The 23492-nt window shown below is 62.1% G+C and overlaps 3 protein-coding genes across 3 annotated transcripts; 1 reads left to right on the forward strand and 2 right to left on the reverse strand.

Annotated features, from left to right (window-relative positions):
* Positions 1-385: 385 nt before the first annotated feature.
* ENH_00062010 (hypothetical protein) lies at positions 386-1240 on the forward strand (the record flags this gene model as incomplete). Its single annotated transcript, XM_013582048.1, has 1 exon — positions 386-1240. The coding sequence occupies one exon, from the start codon at positions 386-388 to the stop codon at positions 1238-1240; it is 855 nt and encodes a 284-aa protein (XP_013437502.1).
* A 525-nt stretch (positions 1241-1765) lies between these two features.
* Positions 1766-5138, reverse strand: ENH_00062020 (hypothetical protein, conserved; the record flags this gene model as incomplete). Its single annotated transcript, XM_013582049.1, has 3 exons — positions 1766-3890; positions 4119-4628; positions 4783-5138. 3 exons carry the CDS (start codon positions 5136-5138, stop codon positions 1766-1768), a joined length of 2991 nt encoding a protein of 996 aa, XP_013437503.1.
* A 2018-nt stretch (positions 5139-7156) lies between these two features.
* ENH_00062030 (hypothetical protein, conserved) lies at positions 7157-12413 on the reverse strand (the record flags this gene model as incomplete). Its single annotated transcript, XM_013582050.1, has 6 exons — positions 7157-8275; positions 8477-8630; positions 8836-10470; positions 10755-11023; positions 11127-11345; positions 11529-12413. The coding sequence occupies 6 exons, from the start codon at positions 12411-12413 to the stop codon at positions 7157-7159; spliced, it is 4281 nt and encodes a 1426-aa protein (XP_013437504.1).
* Positions 12414-23492: the final 11079 nt, after the last annotated feature.

Consider the following 23492-nt stretch of genomic DNA (forward strand, 5'->3'; position numbering starts at 1 on the left):
GCCCGCCGCCGCGCGCCTATCGACGGGGGCCCCCGGAGGCGCCCCTGGGGGGCCCCCCGGGGGCCAGTCTGCGAGCCATCGTGGGGGCCCCCCGGGGGGCCCCCCGGGGGGCCCCCAAGGGCCCCAGGGGGGGGCCCCCCGGAGGCGACATGTGCCGTACAGGGAAAGCAAACTGACGCGGCTGCTGCGGCACTGCCTGGGGGGCAAGGCCTATGCTGTGTTGATAATTTGCTGCTGCCCCGGCAGCAGAAATAGACAAGAAACTTTGTCTTCTTTGAGGTTTGGAGACCGAGCCTCGAGGCTCGTGAACAAACCTGCTGCGCAAGACAGAGTCTCGCTTGCTGCGCTGCAGCAGCAACTCAGCAGCACCCACCAAACCCTCCGCATGTACGAGGCCTGCCTGCGTTCGCTGCGCGTCGCTGTGGGGCAGCAGCAGCAAGCCATTGGGCTGCTGCAGCAGCTGCTGCCCTGGGGGGCCCCCCTCACGCAGCAGGACCTCGGCCTCCTCCGCCGAGCAGCAGCAGCAGCAAGAGAGGCCATTCTCGCCGACGCTGCTGCTCACCTTCCGGGGGGCCCCCGCACCCGCAGGGGCCCCGACCAGGGGGGCCCCCCCCCGCGCCCCGCTGCCGCACCCCCTCCAGCAGCAGCAGCAGCAGCAGCAGCGGTGGCGCCTGCAGCAGCAGCAGAAACTTTTGCTGCTGCTAGCGAAAGGCGCTCGCAGTCTTGCCCCCCGCCAAGGGGGCCCCAGGGGGCCCCGGGGGCCCCGGGCCCCCGAAGGCCGGGGGCCCCACAAGATAGAGCCAGGGCCACAACGCCGGGGCCCCGGGGGCCCCCCAGGGGCCCCCAAGGGGGCCCTAAGAACCCCCGCTTGTCACAGGCAGCAGCAGCAAGGGCCCGCGGGGCTGCTGCTGTTGCTGCTGCTGAGAGACGCAGACTCATGGAGCAGCAACGAGAAAGAAACAGAGAATCCTCGAGGCTTGCTGCAGCAGCAAGACAGACACAAAGAGCCAGCGCCATTCCTCGCGCAGCAACGCCAGCAACGACGCCTGCAGCAGCAGCAGCAGCACCAAAAGCAGCAGCAGCAGCAGCAGCAGCAGCGCGCACGGCCAGACCTAGCAGCAGCCAGCCAAAAGCAGACATGCATTCTGAAGGAGAAGAAACCTCAGTCAACTGGCTGCCCCAGGCCCGAGAGAGCAGGGGCCCCCAGGGGGGCCCCCTGGGGGCCCCTGTTGTTTCTTGAGGGGCCCCTAAACCCTCAACTTCTTAATGTGTCTTTCATTGGGGCCCTCGGGGGGCCCCCCTGGCAAAGGAAGCTGCTGCACTGGTGGCTCTGTGCCCTCCCTAAGTAGCCAATAGCCACACTAGCCTGTCTACTCGTCTCTCTCTACACTGCAGCAGCTGCAGCAGCTGCAGCAGCTGCAGTAGCTGCAGCAGCTGCAGCAGCTGCTGCAGCTGCAGGTCCCGGGGGCCCCCCTGCAGGAGACAGCGCCCACAGGACCCATTAGTTGGGGGCCTCAGGGGCCCCCCAGCGCCAGTGCGCTGCCATGGGCTTCTGTAGGACAGCCTCGAAGCAGCTAATTACTTAGTTTTAAAATGAAAAGGGGCCCCCAATCAGTTTTAAAAAAGAGTTCTGGGGGCCCCTGGGGGCCCCTGGGGGCCCCTGGGGGCCCCTGCCAGCCCCCGAAAGACAGACTGGCAGCACAAATACAGCATGAGTCTACAGACCTAAGGCCCGGGGGGCCCCCTTGCGTCGGCTTTGTTAGGTCTAGGGGCCCCCAGAAGCCTCATATGGGGCCCCGGGGGCCCCACTTGGGGCCCCACAGGCCTCATGTGGGGCCCCAGGGGCCTCATATGGGGCCCCGGGGGCCCCACATGAGTCGGCAAACTCTATGAAGGCACCCGCTGTACAGACACCGCAAGGGGCTTCTGCTGCCACCTCAGCAGCAGCAGCAGCAGCAGCAGCAGCAGCAGCACCAGCGCTGGGGCAAGCTTCTAAGCCCTCCGCCTGCAGTGTGTAGGGCCGGAGGTAGAAGGGGGCCCCCCGGGGGCCCGAGGGGGGCCCCCCAAGGGGAACTAGTGCGTGACCCAAAGGGTACCAGCCCCGCGGCACAGAGCTCACGGGGGGCCCCCCAGCTGGCTGCTGGGGGGGGCCCCCCATCCACTGCATGCAGCGGGGAAGCTGCTGCAGCAAAACAGGAAAACTAAGGGCCCCCGGAAGTGGCGGAAGGGCCCCTTGGGGCCCCTCGGGTCGAACGTCCAGCAGCCACACAGTCAGGCGGACTGCCAAAACTGGGGCCAGTGCAGCAGCAATAGCTGCAGCAGCAGCACCACCTGCTGCTGCTGCTGCTGCTGCTGCTGCTGCTGCTGCTGGGTCCCAGAAGCATGGGGGGGGCCCCTGCGCCTCAGACCCCAGGGCCTCCCTGAGGCTGGCAGCAGCAGCACAGAGAAGGGCCGCGCCGGGCATGCTCGCGGCGGGGGCCCCGGGGGCCCCCTCAACTGCTGCTGCAGCAGCAGCAACAGTGCTGCAGATCTGAGCCAAGGGGGGCCCCCGCAGCAATGTAGACCAGCCCCAAGAAGGACTTCTGCTGCGAAACACTACAGGACTTGAGTCTTGTTCTGCATAAAGCAGAGACTCAAGGGGCCCCCCCGGGGGCCCCTCTGGGGCCCCTAGGTGCCGATGCTGCGCCCCCTGGGGGGCCCCCTGAAAGGCTTCCTGGGGGGCCCCCTGGGGGCCCCCCTGAACAAAGGCTTTCTGGGGGACCCCCTGAAGAGCTCCCTGGGGGCCCCCCCAGGGGGCCCCCTGGAAGGGCTCCTGGGCGGTCCCCCGGGGGGCCCCCCCGGGGCCCCCCCGGGGGGCCCCCCCGGGGCCCCCCCGGGGGGCCCCCCGGGGGGCCCCCTGGGTGCAGCAAGGCAAAGCTGCGAGGCAGGCAGCCACAGAAGGCGCGAAAGAAATTGCTGCTGTTACAAAAGTTGAAGGCAAAAGGCCCCCCCAGCGGCGGAGGCCCCGGGCCCCCTCCACAATAAGTTTTATTTTGAAATGGTCTGAGTTGGGGGGCCCCCCAGCAGCAAGGAGGTGGCCTGGGGCCTGAGCAGCAGAGGCCCATGAGACCCTACGCGCTGCTGCTGCTGCTGCTGCTTCTGCTGCTGCTGCTGCTGCTTCTGCTGCTGCTGCTGCTGCTGCTGGACAGACAGTATTAGACCCTGCATCTGGGGGGCCCCCAATAACGTCTAGCAGCTCCTTCAGTGCGGGAGACAACTGGCTGCTCGCCCCCTGCGGCGTCCCTGCTGCTGCTGCTGCTGCTGCTGCTGCTGCTGCTGCTGCGGGTGCTGCTGCTGCGCGGCAGGGGGGCCCCTCGGGGGGCCCCAAAAGAAGACATGCATGCATGCATCGCGCAGCAGCCCAAAGATCGAAAAGCTCTGCTGTGCCTGCTGCTGTCTTCCACAGGTGCCTGAAGGCCAGGCAGCCGTGCAGCAGCAGCCACTCCTCCGCCGTCAAACTGCTGCTGCTGCTGCTGCTGCTGCTGCTGCTGCTGCTGCTGCTGGGGACTAGAGCCGTTGGGGGCTCCTCAGAGCTTGGAACTGACGCAGCTCCCGAGTCCATCACTCGAAGCAGCAGGGACTGAAATTCGCTCCACTGCAGCAGCCCAAACCCGAACTGCTCGCGATTTTGCTGCTGCTGCTGCTGCTGCTGCGGGCCTCCCTCCTGCTGCTGCTGCTGCTGCTGCTGCTGCCACATTCCCGAAAGAAGGGCAGGAAGGAAGGGCCGCAGCTTCCTCGCCAGTCTGTAAAGGGCCCCAAGAGTCAAAAGGGGCCTCGCCAGCACAAGGGCCCCGGGGGGCCCCCTGACAGCTTTCTTAACAACAGCCAGGGCCCCGGGGGGCCCCCTGTCCCTGAACAGAGAACATGCGAAGGAGAAGCAGCAGCACATTTGCCAGCAGCAGCAGCAGCAGCAGCAGCAGCAGCAGCAGCGGGAGCTGGAGCAGCCGCCGCAGCTGCAGCATAGTTTCCAGCAGCTCCTGATGCAGCTGCAGCGCAGTTTGTAGCAGCAGACGCCGCAGCTGCAGCACAGCATGCAGCAGCAGCAGCAGCAGCAGCAGCAGCAGCTCAGTTTCTCTCACCTCAGAGCCGCACAAAGGGCCTCCCAGGTCACCCATTCTCCTTCTTGGGCCCCCGGGGGCCCCCCAGTCCTGTTGGGGGGCCCCCCAGTCTCGTTGGGGGGCCCCCAGCGGCACAAGAAAACTCCTTGGGGCAGTTCAGCCACAGCAGCAGCCCAGGAAGGGGGCCCCCCTGGGGGCCCCCCTGGGGGCCCCCTTTCTGGGATTAGCTCTACAGCAAGCAGCAGCCTCCCGAGGACTCGGCCCCCAGGGGGCCCCCAGGGGGCCCCCGGGGGGCCCCCCTGGGGGCCCTCAGCCGAAGGGGCCTCGCAGGGGGCCCCCCGAGGGGGCCTCGAGGCTGGCAGCAGGTCCTCGGGGGGCCCCTCGTGAAGCAGCAAACTAAGAGCTGCCTCTGCCAGGGGGCCCCCGGGGGCCCCTGGCACACCCAAAGCAGCACTGCCAATAATTGTTTCTTCAAGAGGTCCCTGATCTTCGTGGGTCCTTAGCAGGCAAAACGTGAGGTGGTCAGATGCCCTGCAGCAGCAGCAGCAGCAGCAGCAGCAGCAGCAGCAGCAAAGGTCAGCAGTGTCTTCAGCAGCAGCTGGTGCAGCGGCAGCGGCTGCTGCTGCTGCTGCTTTGCAGCAGCAGCAGCAGCTGTCGATGCAAGCGGCAGGCCACTGGAACTCACCCTTGTCGCTCTCCGCTGACTCCGGGCTCCTGCCGCTGCACCAGCAGTTGCTGCTGCTGCTGCTGCTGCTGCTGCTGCTGCTGCTGCTGCTGGGGAAAAGAGATGCATGCAGCATCTGGGGAGACTGGGGGCCCCAGTACCAAAAGCTGCTTGGGGGCCCCCGGGGCCCCCAAAGGCCGCAGGGGAATTCGCCAGCGCTGCAGCAGCCGTTTGTCGGGGCCCCCATGTCTGCAGATTTGCAGGTTCCAGACGGCAGCCTGCTGCTGCTGCTGCTGCTGCTGCTGCTGCTGCTGCTGCTGCTGCTGCTGGCTGAGCTCCCATGTCCCCAGGACCAAATCTGCGACTCGAATTCGCATGAATTTGCTGACAGGAAGGCCAGGGCCTGCTGCAGCACAAGTTCGAGGTGCTGCTGCTGTTGCCGCTGCTGCTGCTGCTGCGGAATCTTGAGGAGCTGCTGCTGCTGCTGCTGCTGCTGCTGCTGGCCTCAGCTCTGCTGCGGCCACTGGCCCCGCGGTGCATCCATGCGAGGTCAACAGCAGCTCACCGATCGTAGATGCCTCTTTTTCAGATGTTGCTGCTGCTTCTGCTGCTGCTTCTGCTGCTGCTTCTGCTGTTACTTCGGCTGCTGCTTCTGTTGCTGCCTCTGCTGCTGCTGCTGCTGCTGCTAAATGCTGCTCGAGACTGGAAATGGCGGCAGAAGCAATTATAGAGTCTTCTATAGGCTTCTGCTGCTGCTTCTGCTGCTGCTTCTGCTGTTACTTCGGCTGCTGCTTCTGTTGCTGCCTCTGCTGCTGCTGCTGCTGCTAAATGCTGCTCGAGACTGGAAATGGCGGCAGAAGCAATTATAGAGTTTTCTATAGGGTCATCATGGCTCTGCTGCTGTTGCTGCAACTGCTGCTGCTGCATCTGCTGCTGCAGCTGCATCTGCTGCTGCTGCTGCTGCTGCTGCTGGACACAGTATTGATCGGCACTGTGCTGCTGCGTGCTCTTCTGCGCTGGCAGCGTTTGTTTCTGCTGGTGCTGTGCATCTCTCTCCAGCTGCTGCAGCAGCAGCATGTGCTGCTGCTGCATCAGTGCAAGCTGCTGCTGCAGTCCCTCGCGCTGCTGCAGCAACAGCTGCTTTTCGTCCACTTCTTCATCCTCCTGCTGCTGTTCTTGTCCTCTTCGTAGCTGCTGGTGCTGCAGAGCATCTAGCTGCTGCTGCCGCACAGCCAGAAACTGCTGCTGCTGCTGCTGCTGCTGCTGCTGCCGCTGGTGGCTAGAATGGGCCTGCTGCTGCTTTGGCTGGTGCAGCGGAAGAGGCGGCAGCAAGTGCTGCAAAGCCGTGCTGCTGCTGAAAGCTGCTGCTGCTGCATGCAGCAAAGGGGGCTGCGGTGTCTCGGGGCCCACAGCTCTCGCCCAGAACCAGACACAGACCTCTACTTCCATGCTGCTGCTGCTGCTGCTGCTGCTGCTGCTAGAGTAGTGTGGCGACAGCGTTCCCGCTGCTGCTGCTTCTGCTGCGTGATGCTGCAGCAGCAGCACGCGTCTGCAGCAGCAACCCCAGAAGACAGAAAGAGGCTCAGCGTCTTCAAGAGTCCTCAGCAAATCTCGCAGTGCAAGGCAGCCGACCCAGTTGTCTACTTCGTGCTGCTGCTGCTGCTGCTGCTGCTGTTGCTGCACTTGCAGCAGCAGAAGAGGCTCAGAGGGCTCAAGAAGAGTCTGCAGTGCAGCAGCAGCAACTTTTCCAGGAACGCTCGGGCAGCCACTGCAGCCGCTGCTGCTGCTGCTGCTGCTGCCGTTTTCTTGTGCTGGCAGCTCGGATGGGATCGATGAACTCAGCAGCAGCAGCGGCTCTGCTGCTGCTGATCCTGCTGCTGCTGCTTCAATTGCTGCTCTTGAACCTACTCTTGGTGCTGCAGCTGCCGCTGCTGCTGTGGAAAAATTTATTTGAAGCTGCTCTTCGAAGCCTAAGAAGCTGCAGCGCATGACTGCAGCACGGCTTGCTGCATTTGCTGCTGCAGCAGCTGCTGCTGCTGCCTTGGGACGCAGCCGTGGGGTGCCAATCTGCAGCAGCAAGTTGTGCTGCAGGAAGGACGAGCATAGGGCATTATAAAGACGCTGTGCGCCTGCTGCTGCTGCTGCTTCCTCTGCCACTGTAACGGCTCCCCTACTTGCTGCTGCTGCTGCTGCTGCTGCTGCTGCTCGAGCGCGAGAGTAAGCGTTACCTGCAGCGTGCCGGAGGACCTGCTCCGCCTCATGCTGGAGAAGAGGCTCTCGAGAGAGCGGCTGCAGCAGCTGCACGTAGAAGACGACGACGCGACGTCGTTGCCGACGAAACGCGCGACGTCGTTCGAGTAGTCCGCCGAAGCGGACGTCGTCGTTGAACGACACGTCAACGACGACGACTGTCTCCCCACATAGCTGTGTTTCGTCCAAAAAAAGGGCGAGCAGCTCCACGCATGCAGCGAGCGATATCTGCAGCAGCAGCAGCAGCAGCAGCAGCAGCAACAGCAGCAGCAGGGTGACACAACCTCGCAGGAGGGCCAGCAGCAGCAGCAGCAGCAGCAGCAGTGCAGCCATTCGCAGCTTCTGCTTCAGCAATATGTGACATCTGGAACGATATGCTTACTTCTTGCTCATCCGCACTTTCTCCTTCCCGTTGCTGCTGCTGCTGCTGCTGCAGCAGCAGCAGCCAGAGGTCTGCTGCTGCGCCGATGCCCCTGCGGGAAAAGAATTCCTTGAACTCCCTAGCGGTCACCCGACCCCCTGTCTGCTGCTGCAGCTGCTGCACCTTCTGCAGCAGCTGCTGCTGGCTGAGGTTCTGTAGCTGCTGCAGCAGCTGATGCTGCTGCTCTGATCCGGGGCCCAGGAAGAGCGCTGGCAGCTGCTGCTGCAGCAGCGGCAGCTGCAGCAGCAGCAGTTCCCCCAGATCCTGGGGACTCTGAACCAGCAGCAGCAAACGAGCAACTGTAGACTCCACGCACTGGCAATCTTTGCTGCTGTTGCTGCAGCTCTTGCTGCAGCAGCAGCAGCAGCAGCTCTCTCCACTCTCTGGCAGTGAGGCCCGAATCGCTGCATGCCAATCTGCTGCTGTGGGGCTGTCTGTGTTGCTGCTGCAAACTGCAGCGAACAGCTGCACAGCATCAAGGGAATGCAGCGCAGCAGCAGCACGCATGCGCAGCAGCAGCAGCTGCAGCAGCAGCTCAGCGCATGGCTTTGTAGCAGCACCCTGGCTGCTGCCCTTGCTGCTGCTGCTGCTACTGGCAGCAGCTTCACCTGGAGACAATTGGCCCTGCAGCGCAGCCTGCAGAGGCTCGACGTACAACAATCCCTGCTGCAAGTCAAACAGCAGCCGCTGCTGCTGCTGCTGCTGCTGCTGCTGCTGCTGCGGCAGCAGGGATGTCAGCAGCAGCAGCAATTCTGAAGAAAAGACTCTGTGACCCCGCGCTTCAAGTGCTGCTGCCACTTCACCCACAGTGAGGGCTCTGGCTCCCTGCTGGAAGCCCCTCCCCTGCAGCAGACAAAGCAGCAGCAAGAGGTGCAGCAAACTGCTCATGCTGCTGCTGCTGCTGCTGCTGCTGCTGTTTCGCTGGCTGCTGCACCCTCCGCCGTGGCTGCAGCAGCAGCTGCTGCTTGCGCTGCAGTTTCCAGTCCCTGCAGCAAATGTCGCAGCAGTTTACTTTACGCGTGGGGCAGAAGCGGCGCTGCTCACCTGTGCTGCTGCTGCTGCAGCAAGTGCTTCAGATGCAAGGCACTGCAGCAGCTGCTGCTGCTTGCTGCTGGTGCGGCTTGCTGCATCTTCCATCGCCCGGAAAACCATCGAAGCATCACAAACGCCCTCAGGAAGGCCCTGGTCTTTTCCACACCTACAATCAGCAGCAGCAGCAGCAGCAGCAGAAGCAGCAGAAGCAGCAGAAGCAGCAGCAGCAGCAGCAGCGGCGGCGCGGGGAAAGCAGTTAGGGGAAGAAAGAGCAACTCGTAGACAGCAGCAGCGGCAGCCACCGCACCCGCTGCAGCAGCAGCAGCAGAGGCAGCAGCAAAAGCTGCCGCAGCAGAAGCAGCAGCACGTACCAGTCAGCGAGGGCATCAAGGTCAGCAGCAATTAGAAGCCCTTCTGCAATATCTGCTGCTGTCTGCTGCAATACTAGGCGCGACACCAGTGCCTGTCCTTCGGCTGCTGTTGCTGCAGCAGCTGCTGCTGCTGCTTCTGCTGCTGCTTGCTGCTGCTGATAGTGAGGGAGGTTCCTGGATGCGTGCTCAGTGGCGACGAGTAGATCTGCCAGCAATTCGGCTTCCGTGCGAGGGGCTCCTTCTTGCTGCCTTTGCTGCTGCTGCTGCTGCTGCTGCTGCTGCTGCTGCTGCTGCTGCTGCTGCTGAATGGAAGCCAGGCGCTGCCGCAGCAGCAAAAACATGACTCGGCAGGCCGCGCTGCTGCAGACGCCCCAGAATTGCTTCTGAGAAGCAAGTGCAGCAAGAAGGTCTTCTACGTGCAGCAGGGGGAGGCTGAAGCGTTCCTGCTGCTCCTGCAGCAGCTGCTGCTTCTTGCTGCTGCTGCTGCTGCCGGCTCGTGCTGCTGCAGCACGGGGCTCAGCCTCTTCAGGCACTGCCAGGCGATCAAACAAATCATCTGCTGCTGCGCTGCTGACCAGAGCCGCCCGGACTGCAGCAGAGCGGCGGAAAGCTGTCCTATACAAAGAGAGTCCCTTCCTGCTGCTGCTGCTGCTGCTGCTGCTGCTGCTGCTGCAAGTCAATGAGCGAGCAGCAGACGCGCTGCAGCCCAGGTGTATGCACAAATCTGCGAAGGTCCAGCTGCTCGTCAGCATCTTCTCCCGCAGCCGCTGCAGCGCGGGGTGGAAGCGGAGAGCTGCTGCACTCAGCCGCTGCTGCTGCTGCTGCTGCTGCTGCTGCTGCTGTCGCTCCGCCTTTGCTGCTGAGGACTCGTTCAGCAGCTCTGCTAGCTCAAAGACCCCACTGCTTAATGTCAAATCCTGCTGCTGCTGCTGCTGCTGCTGCTGCTGCGGGGCGTGCTGGGCTTCAAGCCGTCGCAGCGCCACGAGGGCTCGGCTGTCCCGCTGCAGCTGCAGCAGCTCAGCGTCCTGCAGCAGCTGCTGCAGTGCAGCAGCAGAGACACTTCCCCTGGCTTTGGGGTCTGCTGCATCAAACAGCAAATGCAAAGCTGAGGCGACAGCAGCGACAGCAGCGCCGTTGCTGCTGCTGCCCAGGGTAGGCAGCAGCAGCAACGAGCATTCTTCTACAAATACCCACCGGGAAACATCAGCTGCTGCAGGTAGTGCTGCTGCTGCTGCTGCAGAGGGTATTGTGTGGTATTTGATGCGGCAAAGCAGCGAAGCAGCGGCTGCCTCAGGTGCCTGTGCAGCAGCAGCAGCAGGCTGCTGCTGCTGCTGCTGCGCCCGCAGCAGGCGCTTGCAGCAAAAACCCTCAATGGAGAGGTTAGCTGTGCGGAGGGAGCGCAGCAAGAGAAGCAGCAGCTCATGCTGCTGCTGCTGAAAGGCTCTGTAGCTGCTGCGGATCCTACAGGGGTCCAGCAGCGCCACCTGGTCATCGCTGTCATTGCTGCTGCTGCTGCTGCTGCTGCTGCTGCAGTGCGACGGACTTGAAGAAGCAGATGCCGCCAATGAGCTGAGTCCTGCTGCTTCGATAAGGGCAGCAACGCGGGAACCTTCCCAGGCGCCCCAGCCGCCGTCTCTGCGAACAGCAGCAGCAGCAGCAGCAGCAGCAGCAGCAGCAGCAGCAACAGCGGCAGCAGCACCAGCAGCAAAGTTTCAGCCAGCGGGGTCACGCCCTGCGTATGCCTTGGAGGATTGCGGCCACCAGAAACAGCACCTTTAGTGAAACAAGCAGCAGCAACAGGCCCAGCAACTGCAAGGAAAGCAGAAGCAGCAGCAGCAGCAGCACGCCACAGAGCGGGCAGCAGCAGCAGCAGCAGCAGCAGCAGCAGCGACAGCAGCAGCAAGCTCGAAGCAACGCACGAAACTGAGCCTGCTGTAGTTGCTGAGGAGAAGGGCTGAGAAGCAAAGAGGCAGCAAAAGACATCCTGCAGCACCAGCGGGGCCAGCTGCTTCGCTGCATGCAGCCACTGCTGAACCATGGAGAGAGAAGGGAAGCTGCTGCTGCTGCTGCTGCTGCTGCTGCTGCTGCTGCTGCTGCTGTTGCGGCACTTGCAGCTCATTCCAGCAGCCTGAAGCAGCAGCTGGAGCCCGCGAGCAGCCTCGGGTCTCATCCCCAGGCGCAGCAGCACCTGCGCCGTTGCAGCAAAATCACACCGGTAAAGTTAGCAGCAGCAGCAGCAGCAGCAGCAGCAGCAGGAGTAGCTCAGCATCTGCAGCAGCAGCACAGCCCACCTTGTGCGTCTCAGCAGCAGCAAGGGGAATCTGCTCCGGGGCTGCCAGCCCCAGCAGGGCCCTCTGGAGGGGCCCCTGTCTGCGAGTTGCTGCCAGCAGCAGCAGCACGTCGCTTCTGAGCGCTGCTGCATGCAGGTAAGAAGGAAGCCTCCTAAAGTCTGTGTAGCTGATGAGTCCCTCGCCGCGAATGTCCAGCAGCAAAGCAGCTGCCAAACTTAGCTGCAGCGCAGCACAACCGCATGCAAGCAGCAGCAGCCGCATGCAGACAGCAGCAGCTGCATGCAGGCAGCAGCAAGAAACTCACGGGCTGCTCATCTACCCTCAAAGCTCAGACACAACAGCAGCAGCAGCAGCTGCTGCTGCTGCTGCTGTTGCTGCTGCTGCTGCAGGTGAAGTGCCTACGTGGCGTGGAAGGCCGAGGACTGTCTCGAGCCCTTGGGCAGTTTCTGCTGTGGTCAGCTCCAGAAGCCCAGGAGAGGCTGTCTGCTGCTGCATCTGCTGCTGCTGCTGCTGCTGCTGCTGCTGTTGCTGCTGCCTGGAGGCTGCGAGGAGAGCAGCAAAAAGGACGAAGGGAGGAAGACTGAGAGCTGCCTTTTGCGCCTCTTGCCACTCCTCTGCATTTAGCACTCCTTCTCTGACTAGCCAGGGGTCCTGCTGCTGCTGCTGCTGCAGCTGCTGCAGCTGCTGCTGCTGCTGCACAGCCACAACCCAGCGGTGGGCCTCCTCCCAGGCGCGGTCAAACTTCACAGGGACTGCCACGTGATTGGAATCACCTGCTGCTGCTGCTGCTGCTGCTGCTGCTGCTGCTGCTAGCGCGGCGTGGCCCCCGCGAAGCTGCTGCAGCACTTCTTCCTTAACTGCTGCTGCGCGCTGCTGCAGCTGCTGCAGCAGCACCGGGGCTGCGCAGCCACTGATATTAGGAGGGGGCCCCGAGAGCCAGCTGGGGGCTCCCAGGGCCACCAGCTTGGTGTCTGCTGCGGGGGCTGCGCAGCCACTGATATTAGGAGGGGGCCCCGAGAGCCAGCTGGGGGCTCCCAGGGCCACCAGCTTGGTGTCTGCTGCAGCAACAGGCAGCAGCTGCTGCAGCAAGCGGCAGCAGCGAGAAGCAGACACACAGTCATCTAGGCTTTCTAGAGACATTTCTCCAGCCACGTCTACTGCTGCTGCTGCTGCTGCCCCAAACACTGCTGCTTCTGCTGCAGCAAGGCCGCACGGAACATCCAGCCACAGCAGCAAGCTGTGGCGGCGCATGTGCAGCGCAGCAAACGCCGAGTGGGCCGCCTCCATCAACACGCCACTGCTGCTGCTGCTGCTGCTGCTGCTGCTGCTGCTGCTGCTGCTGCTGCTGCTGCTGGGAACAAAGGAGAGAAGCCACTGCAGAGCAGCTGCTGCGACAGGTGAAGTTGCGGGGACGCCTAGAGCTGTCCAGACACCCAAAGCAGTGTCTGCGGACTCGAGGCCTTGCAGCTGGAGCTGCACAGGAGCGGCTGCTGCAGCAGCAGCAGCAGGAGCAGCAGCAGCAGCAGCAGCGCGGTGCTGCTCGCTGCGCAGGAACTGCTGCAGCACAACCACCACATCGCTGCAGCCGATAGAGCCCAGCAAAAGCCGAACGTACAGACACCGCAGCAGCGGCAGGCAGGCGGGAGGAGGCCTATGAGGGTCCTTCTGCTGCTGCTGCTGCTGCTGCTGCTGCTGCTGCTCGCCGCCCGCAGCCTCACCCTGCCACTGCTGCAGTTGTTGCTGCTGCTTCCCCAGAAGTGAATATCGCTGCAGCAGCAGCTGCGCTGCGCCTGCTGCAGTTTCTGCTGCCTGCCGAGATCGTGCTGCAGCAGCAGCTTCCAAAGGGTCTGGAATGTACGCGCAGCTCGAGCCTTCTGCCACTGCTGCTGCTGCTGCTGTTGCTGCTGCTGCTGCTGCTGAGCGGGGCCGTGTTGCTGCTCCTTCAGGCGCCAGTGCCCGTGCAACCAAACTACCAGGGGCAGCCCTTGGGGCTGTCTCTGCTGCTTCTGCTGCTGCTGCTGCTGCTTCTGCTGCTACTTGCTGCAGCAAAATGCTGCAGCGGACAAGCGCAGGGCAGTGGCTGCCGGGATCTATGCGAGGCGATACTGCTGGTGCTGCTGCTGCCTCTGTCGCCCGTTGGTCTGCTGCTGCTGCTGCTGCTGCTGCTGCTGCTGCAAGCAGCTGCTCCAGCACCAGAGCTCTTTCTGTCTGCGCAGCTTCTGAAGTGTCGCTAGAAAGACTGCGAAGAGACAGCAGCAGACAAGCCATTCGCAGCTGGCCGGGGCCAAGAGCTGCTGCTGCTGCTGCTGCTGCTGCTGCTGCTGCTGCTGCTGGCAGAGAGCTCGTGTGACTTCAGCGAGTACAGCAGCTGCTGCAGCCGTCGCGCGACCCCCCCAACACTACCCTCAGCAGCAGCACCAGCTGCCGCTGCCGATGCTTGTGCTGCTGCTGCTGCTGCTGCTGCTGCTTCTGGTTGCTCATATCGCTGCTGCAGCAGCCCAGTAACAACAGCATCTGCTGCTGCTCTGCGGCGCTCAATGTACTCTGCAGCAAGCTGTAGGGACACTTCTTCATCTTTCTCTTCCCGCTGCTGCTGTTGCTGCAGCAGCAGCAGCTGCTGCTGCTGCGGCTCCTGCGACAGCTGCAGCAAGGCTTGGTTAGCCTTCCTGCTGCTTGGCAGCTGAAGCACAGCTGCAGGGCTGCTGCAGTCGCTTGCAGCTGCTGCTGCTGCTGCTGCTCCTGTTGCTGCATCGTCAATGTTGGCAGACGGGCAGCGGGTCGAGGCATAGCCCCCGGGGGTGAGCGCCTCAGTTGCTGCTGCTGCTGCTGCTGCTGTTGCTGCTTTGAACCCAGCAGCAAACGTGGGCTGCAGCAGCAGCTCCTTTAAAGGCTGCTGCGCTCCTCGCTGCTGCTGCAGCAGCGCATGCACCAGCCGCTGCCCTTCGGCTATGCTCATTCCGACCCAGGCGAGCTGCGACTGCAGTGAGCTGCAGCAACAGCAGCAGCAGCAGCAGCAGCAGCAGCAGCAGCAGCAGCAGCAAGCACAAAGGAGAATTCCACTGCGATCACCCCAGACATCGAGAGCTGGCAACTGCGAGCCAGCAGCCACAAAAGCAGCAGAGACAGCAGAAACCACAGCAGCAGCAGCAGCAGCAGCAGCAGTTACAGGCGAGTGCGCCGCAGCAGCAGCAGCAGCAGCAGCTGCTGCTGCTCGCTGCTGCAGCAGCAAACGCGGAAAGTGACCTACCTAGCTGCCACGTAAACTGTGTAGGCCCTTGCATGCGGCGAAGGGCGGGGCCCCTTCATATTAAGCAGCCGCTTTTGCTGCTGCTGCTGCTGCTGCTGCTGCTCAGCAAAGAGAGCAGCAAGTCTCGAGCCGGAAACATCCAGGCGGAGAAGTGCGCGGTGAGCAGCAGCAAGGGTCGCATCCCCTGCTGCTGCTGCTGCTGCTGTGGCTGCAGCAGCATCAGCAGCTGCTGCTGTTCCTGCTGCTGCTGCTGGGTACTTCGGCGGGGTGCGCGGCCTCGGCTGCCGCAGCGGCTGAGGCAGCGAGGCCTGCCTCTCATCTTCTTGCTGCAGCAGCAATTGCTGCTGCTGCTGCTGCTGCTGCTCAAGTTGCTGCTGCTGCGGCCGCCGCTGCTGCTGCTCCTGTTGCGGCCGGTGTTGGAGTAGCTGTTGCTGCTCATCCAGCTCCTGCAGTCTTTGCTGCTCCGGTAATTCTCGAAGCTGTTCTTCCAGCTGCTGCTGCTGCTGCTGTTGCTGCTGCTCCAAGTGCTGCTGCTGCTCCCGATTCTGCTTCTGGTGCTGCTGGTGTTCCTGCTGCTCCCAGTGCTGCTGCTGCTCCCCATGCTGCTGCTGGTGCTGCTGCTGCTGCTGCTGCTGCTGCTGCTGCTCCCACTGCTGCTGCTGCTCCCAATGCTGCTGCTGCTGCTGCTGCTGCTGCAGAGAAGCCTTGAGATTCCGAATGCATGCAGCTGATCCCGCAAGAATGCGCAGCCTGCAGCGCAGCAGCGGCTGCTGCGTGAGGAGAGACAGCAGCACGAGTTCTTCATCTGCCACCAGCAGCAGCCCCTTTTGCTGCTGCTGCTGCTGCTGCTGCTGCAGGGCAGACAAGTCCTCGGGCAGGGGCATGTGCCCCAGGCCAACGCACTTCATTCCTGCAGCCAAATATCCCCCATCATCAGCTGCAGCAGCAGCAGCAGCAGCTGCTGCTGCTGCTGCTGTTGGGGCATCAGCAGCAAGCCAAGCTTCCAAAGTCAAGCGCCGTGGAAGGCCTTGTCTTAAGACCAGAGGAGAGGAAACAGCTGCTGCTGCTGTTGCTGCTGCTGCTGCTGCTGCTGCTTCTGCTGCTGGAGACCTGACCCAAAACGGCTCCGGCGACACGAGCCACGCAATGTCCTCGCTGCTGCTGCCACTGCTGCTGCTGCTGCTCCTGCTGCTGCTGCTGCTGCTGCTGCTGCAAACGGCGGCTACTGGCCGCGAGACAACGCGAGTCGTGCTGCTGACTCTGCATGCAAACTGCAGCAGGCTGCTGCTCTCGGGCTGCAGCAGCTGCACGTCCTGCAGCAGCATCGCCAAATGCGCAGCTCCTGCTGCCGTTGTTGCTGCTGCCGCTGCTGTTGCTGGTGCTGCTGCTGCTGCTGCTGCTGCTGCAGGAGATGCAAGGCCTTTCAAGTGGAGGCGCTGTTCTGGGGCATGCGGTGTGGGGGGGACAGAAGGAATCAATTCCTCTATCTCATCTGCTGCTGCTGCTGCTGCTGCTGCTGCTGTGTCAGCTGCGGCGCGCGGACACCTTGGCAGCACACCAGGAAGGGGCAAATGGCTGCTGCTTTGCTGCTGCTGCTGCTGCTGCTGCTGCTGCTGCTGATGGCGACCCAGCGAGTTCGGCAGCTGCGCATGCACGAAGAGCTGGCCTGCGGGTGGATTTCGTCGCAGCGGCAGCAGCAGCAACTGCTGCTGCTGCTGCTGCTGCTGCTGCTGCTGCTGCTGCTGCTGGGCGTGACGCAGCACGCCATCACCGCTGCGGCTGCGCTGGCGGCTGCTGCTGCCGTGCTGCAGCTCGAAAAGGCTCACAGTTGCATAGACTTTAGTGGCATTCTGCGGAGCTTGCTGCTGCTGCTGCTGCTGCTGCTGCTGCTGCTGCTGCTGCTGCAGCTGCAGCCAGGTAGCAGAGCCAAGAGCCAGGGGCCGCACTTCCTGAGGCACTGCATGCGGCCAGCCATAGGCCTTGCAGAGCTCAGCAGTTAGCTGCTTCCCTCTGCGGACTTTGCTGCTGCTGCTGCTGCTGCTGCTGCTGCTGCTGCCTTGGGGCTGCTCCGCAAGGAGAAAGAGCAGCGGCTGCTGCAGCAGCAACTGCTGCTGCTGCTGCTGCTGCCAAGCAGGCTGCGGGCAGCACAGCACCTGCTGTATCTGCAGCAGCAGGCCACCCTGCCGCCGCATCCTGCAGCAAATCACTTCGCGGGTGGCCTCAGCAGCTGCCTGCTGCTGCTGCTGCTGCTGCTGCTGCTGCTGCTGCTGCTGTGCAGCAGCCTCAGCCGAGCCCCAAAACTGAGCGCCAGGAAGCCTGCTGCTGCTGCTGCTGCTGCTGCTGCTGGGCATGCTGGTGGGCACAGAGACCAGCAGCAGCAGCGCGTCCTGCTGCTTCGGCAGCTGCCGCGCGAAGTCGCTGCGCAGCTCTGCTGCTGCCAGCAGCAGCCGGGCTTCTTCGGCTGCCTGGGCCCTTGCTGCTGCTGCTGCTGCTGTCGTCGCTGCTGCTGCTGCTGCTGGTGCTGCTGCTGCTGCTGCTGCGTCTGCAGCCCGCGGACCCCGCTGGGGGCCCCCAGAAGGGCTGCGGCGGCGGGGGGCCCCCCAGGGGCCCCTCAGCAGCAGCGCCCTAGAGCGCGGCGAAGATCCTTGAGGGCCTTTCGACAAGTTTTGCTGCTGCTGCTGCTGCTGCTGCTGCTGCGGCCGTTGCTGCTGCTGCTGCTGCTGCTGCTGCTCGGGCAATGACAGGTTGACGGCGGACGGAGGAAGAGGAGCTGCAGAGTTCAGAGGATCTGCTGTGATGAGACACAGCTCCTGCAGCTGCTGCTGCAGCAGCTGCTCCCGCTGCAGCAGCTGCTGCTGCTTCGCCTGGTGCTGCTGCAGCAGTTGAACCCAGCCACAGGCCTGAGGGGAGGTGCCCCAGTCAGCGCCGCATAGCTGCTGCTGCTGCTGCTGCTGCTGCTGCTGCAGCAAGGGTGGCAGCGGCTGCAGCTGCGGCTGCGGGGCAGGCTGCTGCTGCAGCTGCACCGGAGATGAGCAAGAAGAAGCAGCAAGGCTTTGTGGGGACCCAAGATCTAACACATTCAGCTGCTGCTGCTGCTTCCGCTTCTGCTGCTGCTGCTGCTGCTGCTGCTGCTGCTGCGTGTGGCTCCTGCTTAGGCTGCCTCCAGCCCCCATGGCGGCGACAACGAAACTCATCTCGCCCCCCGACTCTGAAATTGTGCTATTCTCGCTGCTGCTGCTGCTGCTGCTGCTGCTGCTGCTGCAGGGCTGCGTGTTCAGCAGCTCCAGGGGGCCCCCCAAGTCCGCCGACTCACTAAACCCACTCGTTTGGAGGGCCCAAGACAACTCGAGGGGCCCCAGGGGCCCCCAAGGGGGCCCTTCAGAAGAAAGGCCTCGAGCCGGCATGGCTTCAGTGCTGCTGCTGAGGCGTGGGCTGCTGCTGGTGCTGCTTGTGCTGCTGCTGCTGCTGCCTGGGCTGCTGCGCCCGCTGCTGCTGCTGCTGCACCTTCCTTGCCTGCCTTCTGCAGCAGCACAGCGGAATTGGGGGTTGGGAGAGGCGCAGGGGGGCCCCAACTGCAGCAAGACCCGTTCCGCAGCGCAGTGGGAGGTCCGCAGCAACAGCAGCAGCAGCAGCTGCTGCTGCTGCTGCTGCTACGAGGCCTATAAAACTTTATCAAACTAAAAAAACGCAATAAAATAAATGCTCTGGGGGCAGCAAATAAGGGTCCAGGGGCCCCCCGTCTCAGCTCCAGGGAGGGGGGTGTTGTTTGGTGGGGCCCCCAACCCCACCCCTCTGGCAAGGGGGCCCCCGGGGGGCCCCCAGTTCTTCTGTCTAGACTAGCGTTTGGGGCTTCTTTCCATTCAAATGGAATAATAAATGTAAAACTCTGTTTTTATATTTATTAGTTCACTTTCTGCTGCTCTCGCCAGCCCGGGGGGCCCCTGGGGGGGCCCCGCGGGCCCCCAAATGGGCTGAGCTAGCTCTTAGGGGCCCCCGGGGGCCCCCCAGCAACAACCCCACCCCTATGAACACATTGGGGGCCCCCCTTAAAGACTAAGGCAGGAGTGTTTAGGGTTTAATGAGAATTAGGGTCTCCTGGAGACGAAGGGGCCCCATCAAATACTAGGGGGGCCCCCCGTAACAAAATAAGGGGCCCCTGGGAGGGCCCCTGTGTCTGCAGGAACCCAAGCTTATTGACCCCGCCCGGGGGCCCCCAGGGGGCCCCCAAAAGAGCGAGCTAGGGGCCCCAGAGGCAGCAAATGGGGGCCCCCAAGGGACCAGATAGGGGCCCTTTAATGGAAAACAAATAGGGGCCCCTATAGGGCCCCCAAAGACCCCTGAAATGGGCCCATAAAGGACAAAAAGGGGGGGCCTTTAGGTAGGCAAGGGGGCCCCTTTAGTAAAGGCTGGGCCCCCAAGGGCCCCCCGAAAGGGCCCCCAAAGGGGCCTCCAGAGGGGCCCCCTAGAGAGGCCCTCATTTGCATGCAGAGTTTTATTTGGGGGCCCCTCGGGGGCCCCCAAATAAAACTCTGCAAGTAGTGTTTGCTGCACTATCTCTGGGGGCCCCTCAGCAGCTGCGGCCGCTTGGGGGGCCCCTGGGGCCCCCCCTTTGGGGCCTCCCGGGGGGCCCCCTGAGGGGGCCCCCGGGCCTTGCAAAACCCTTTTGGAAATGGGGGGCCCCACAACTATTTGCTGCTGCTTCCGCCTCGCCGGGCCCTGCGGCTGCGAGGGCCCCTGCCGCTTGCTTCCCGCTGCCCTATAAGCAAAAGACCCTCCTGCAGCAGCAGCAGCAGCAGCAGCAGCAGCAGCAGCAACAGCAGGTTTGGGATCGAAAGGTACCGGGCGCTGGGAGCTTCGGCGCAAGACTTAGGGTTTAGGGTTTAGGGTTTAGGGTTTTTGTACTCGAGTGTCCTGGCTGCTTCCCAGGCGCCGCGAAGCATTGATGTGAAACTGAAGGTCCTGCACCTGCAGCAGCAGCAGCAGCAGCAGCAGCAGCAGCAGCAGCAGCAGCAGCAGCAAGCAGCAGCAACTGCAGACTTTTCTTTCCCTCGACAGTCTGAATCCCTAAGTGGCTGCTGGAGCGCCACCATAGTCGCAACAGCAACAACAGCAGCAACAGCAGCAACAGCAGCAGCAACAGCAGCAGCAACAGCAGCAGCAACAGCAGCAGCAACAGCAGCAGCAGCTAACTTCTTGCTTCAGTTCAGCGACTCTGTCTTGAAGTGCAGCAACGCGCTCTTCTTCCTTCTCTCTGTGCCGCAGCAGCAAAAAGATCCAAAAGGGAAATTAAATAAATTAAAATTAATTATTTTTAAAATTATAATTTTAAATAAAACTTTAAACAAATAATATATTTAGCTAATTGAGTTGGGGCCCTCCCCTGCAGCTGCGGACACACCAGAACCCCAAACCCTAAACCCTAAACCCTAAACCCTAAACCCTAAACCCTAAACCCTGAAGAGCAGCAAACCTTTTTGTTTCCTGCTGCTCCCTCTGCTTCTCAGCCTCTGTCGAGAGAGACTCGAAGAGAGAGCGCAGCGTCTGCAGCTGCTGCTGCAGCTGCTGCTGCTGCTGCTGCAGCTGCTGCTCCTCTACCTCTAGCTGAGGCGCACCCACAAGCCACTGCTTAGGGTTTAGGGTTTAGAGCTTGAAGCTTTAGGGTTTGAAGTCGAGGGTTTAGAGCTCGCGAGCCTCCGTTTAAGGCCAGGGTGTTAGGGTTTAGGGTTTAGGGTTTAGGGTTTACGGCCGAGACGTCGCTACGGGAAATCTGCAGCTTCTCCTCCAAGGAAGCAACTGTTTCCTCCGCTTGACGCAAAGCAGCGCGGCAGTCCTGTAGCAGCAGCAGCAGCAGCAGCAGCAGCAGCAGCAGCAGCAGCAGCAGCAAGAGCAGCAGGTTGGATCATCTGAGTACTCTGACACGCGCTGGGGCCCGGGAAGCAGCAGCAGCAGCACCAAAGTAGGCAGCAGCACCAGGACCATAGCCCTGACCATCATCATTATCGGTGGCAGCAGCAACAGCAGCAGCAACAGCAGCAGCAACAGCAGCAGCAGCAGCAGCAGCAGCGGCAAAAGCAGCAGCAGCAGAAGCAACAGCAGCAGCAATAACAACGGCGGGAGCAGCAGCAGCAGGAAAGCAACAGCACCACCACCATCACCAGCACGCGCCGCAGCAGCAGCAGCAGCAGCAGCAGCAGCCGCCGCAGCAGCAGCAGCAGCAGCAGCAGCAGCACCTGCACTGGGACCGCAAGGTTTCTTTCCGTTTCCTTCAGCTTTTTTCTATAATGCAACTCTTGGCTTTCCAAAGATGCTGCCAGCAGCTGATTAAACTCGCAAACCCAGCTGCCTTTGCTGCTCTCTTGGGGGCCCCCCTCGGGGCCCCCGGGGGGCCCCCCGAGGGCCGGGGGGCCCCCCTCGGGGGCCCCCGGGGCCCCACAGGGGCCCCCCGGGGCCCCACAGGGGCGGGCAGGGGGGCCCCCCTGCTCGCTGTTGCTGCTGGGGAAGGAGGGGGGGGCCCCTGCAGCAGCAAAAAGTTGAGGCAAAGGAAGCAGCAAATAAATGGAAATATAATTAAAGAAATAAAAAGAGAAATAAAAGACAAAGACAAGACACAGGTGCAGCAGCAGCAGCGCCAGCAGCAGCAGCAGCTGCTGCTGCTGTTGCTGCTGCTGTTGCTGCTGCTGCTCCATCGCTATCGGCAGAGCTGCTGCTGCTGCCGCAGCAACGTCTACTGCAACTGCCGCAAAAGCCGCTGCTGCTGCCGCTACCGCTACCGCTGCAACCGCTGCTGCTGCTGCTGCTGCTGCTGCTGCTGCTGCTGCTGCTGCTGCTGCTGCTGCTGCTGCTGCTGGCTTGCCTGTTTCTGCGGGCTGCTGGGGCTTTATCTTTTCGGCCTTGGGAAAAAGACAGTCAATAAATCTGTTTAGCTCGAAGTCGAAAACTCTGTTGGAGGCGCTCTTGAGAAAAAAATAAAACAAAAAATAATTAAATAATTATTTTAAAATAATAATAATTATTTTTATTAAAGACTTTGTTTTGAATTAATAATCCTAATAAAACAGTCCTTTCGAATTAATAATCATTATTATAATTGAAGAATTATTTCGAATTAATAAATACTTTTATAGTTGGAGAATTATTTCCAAATAATAATAATTAGAAATAACAAATTAATATAACTTATAAAATTATAATGGAAGAATTAGTTTTGAATTTATCATCATAAATAAAATGAAAGAATTAATTTCGAATTAATTTCTAAAATAAAAAAAACAAAATAAACGAAAAAGACATCAAAGATAAACAAAAAGGAATTAGAAAAGAACAAAAAGGAAATTAACAGAAAATTAAAAGAGGAAAAAAAGAAATAAAAAAACAAAAAAAAATTAAAAAGAAAAAAGGAGGAAAAAAACCAAAAATGGAATTAAAAACAAACAAAAAGAAACAAAAAAGAACAAAAAAGAAACAAAAAAGATATAAAAGAAAGACAAAAAAGAAATTAAAAAATAATTAAAGAAAATTAAAGACAAAAAGAAATAAAAAGCGAAAAAGAAATAAAACAAAAAGAAATTTCAAAAATTAAAAACCCAAAAAGAAATAAAAAGACCTCTAGGGCGTGGGAGTGAAGAGTCTCTTTGTAGTGCTGCAGCGCATGGCGGGCCCTGAAGTTGCTGCTGCTGCTGCCGTCCCCGTGCTGCTGCTGCTGCTGCTGCTGCTGCTGCTGCTGCTGGCCAGCGAGCTGCAGCTGCTGCTGCAGTCCCGCTGCACATTCGCTGCTGCCCTGCTGCGTTTCCCCCTGCTGCTGCTGGGGGCCCCCCTGGGGGCCCCCCGGGGGGCCCCCCGCAGCCCGTGAAGCCGCAAACGAGACAAACCAGAAGGCCAGTGGACTCCCCACAAAGGGAGCAGCAAGAAGGCTGCAGCGGGTGCTGCTGATAGCGACAAACTGGACAAGAAACGTCAGCCCAGTTTTTAAGACAAGAGACGTGGAAGGAGTGGCCGCAAAGCACAGCCAGAGGCATGTCCAGGCCCAGGCCGGGGGCCCCCCCCTCTGCTGCAGCAGCGGCGGAGGCGGGCGCTGCTGCAGCTGCTGCTGCTGCTGCTGCAGCGCCGCCGGGCAACCCGCACGCCGCGGAACGCGGAGACGCCGACGGGTGTGCTGCTGCCAGGGGGCCCCCAGCGCCTGCTGCTGCTGCTGCTGCTGCTGCTGCTGCTGCTGCTGCTGCTGCGTCTTCTGGAGAGGCGTCCGCGAGCGCGTGGAGGGGCCCCGAGGGCCCGGGAGCGGGCGCCGCCCCCGCTGCTGCTGCTGCTGCTGCTGCTGCTGCGGGGGGCTCGGGGGGGCCCCCCGCTGTGGCTGCTGCTGCAGCAGCTGCTGCTGGGGGCCCCATGACAGTGAGCCTCTCGAGGCAAACAGCACAGAAGTGCAGCGAGTCGTACCTGGGCAGCAGCTGCAGCGGGTCCACGAAGACCTCGCTGGGGGGCCCCCCTGCAGCAGGGGGCCCCCCGTCTTCGGGGCCCTCAGCAGCAGCAGCAGCAGCAGCAGCAGCAGCAGCAGGCGCAGCAAGCATTGCGGGGCCCCCGCGGGGCCGCGCAATGGGCGTGGGCGCAGCGGGGAAGCCGCTGGGGGCCCCCTGGCCGTGGCCGCGGGCGGCCTTCCCCTGGGGGCCCCCCTGGGGGCGGGGGGCGGGGCCCCCCGGGGGCCCCCCCTGGGGCCCCCCGCCCACGCCCCCGGGCCCCGTGCGCGGGTCCACGGGACAGGGGCCCCCCGGGGGGCCCCCGGGGCCCCCCCGGGGGGCCCCCCTGCAGGCCTGGACCCTAAAGGAGGCCCCCGCAACCAGCCGGAGCTCGCAAAAGGCCCCCAGGGGGCCCCCCAAGAAGACCCCGTTGAGGGCCTGGAGGGCCCCCAGGGCCGCGCGGCGCTCCGCCCGCAGCAGCAAAAAGTACTCCGAGGGAGAGGGGCCCTCCAGGACCTTCGCCTGCAAAAACTGCTGCCTGCTGCTCAGCAGCAAACCGCAAAAAGCAGCAGGCGCCACGTAAGTGGGTACTCGCGGGGCCACCAGCACCACTGTGGGGGCCCCCGGGGGGCCCCCCGGGTGCCCCGGGGGGCCCAGGAGCGCCGCCCTTAG

This window comes from Eimeria necatrix, genomic scaffold, assembly GCF_000499385.1.
Source record: "Eimeria necatrix Houghton genomic scaffold, Enh_scaff542, whole genome shotgun sequence".
In the NCBI taxonomy this organism is placed as follows: Eukaryota; Apicomplexa; class Conoidasida; order Eucoccidiorida; family Eimeriidae; genus Eimeria; species Eimeria necatrix.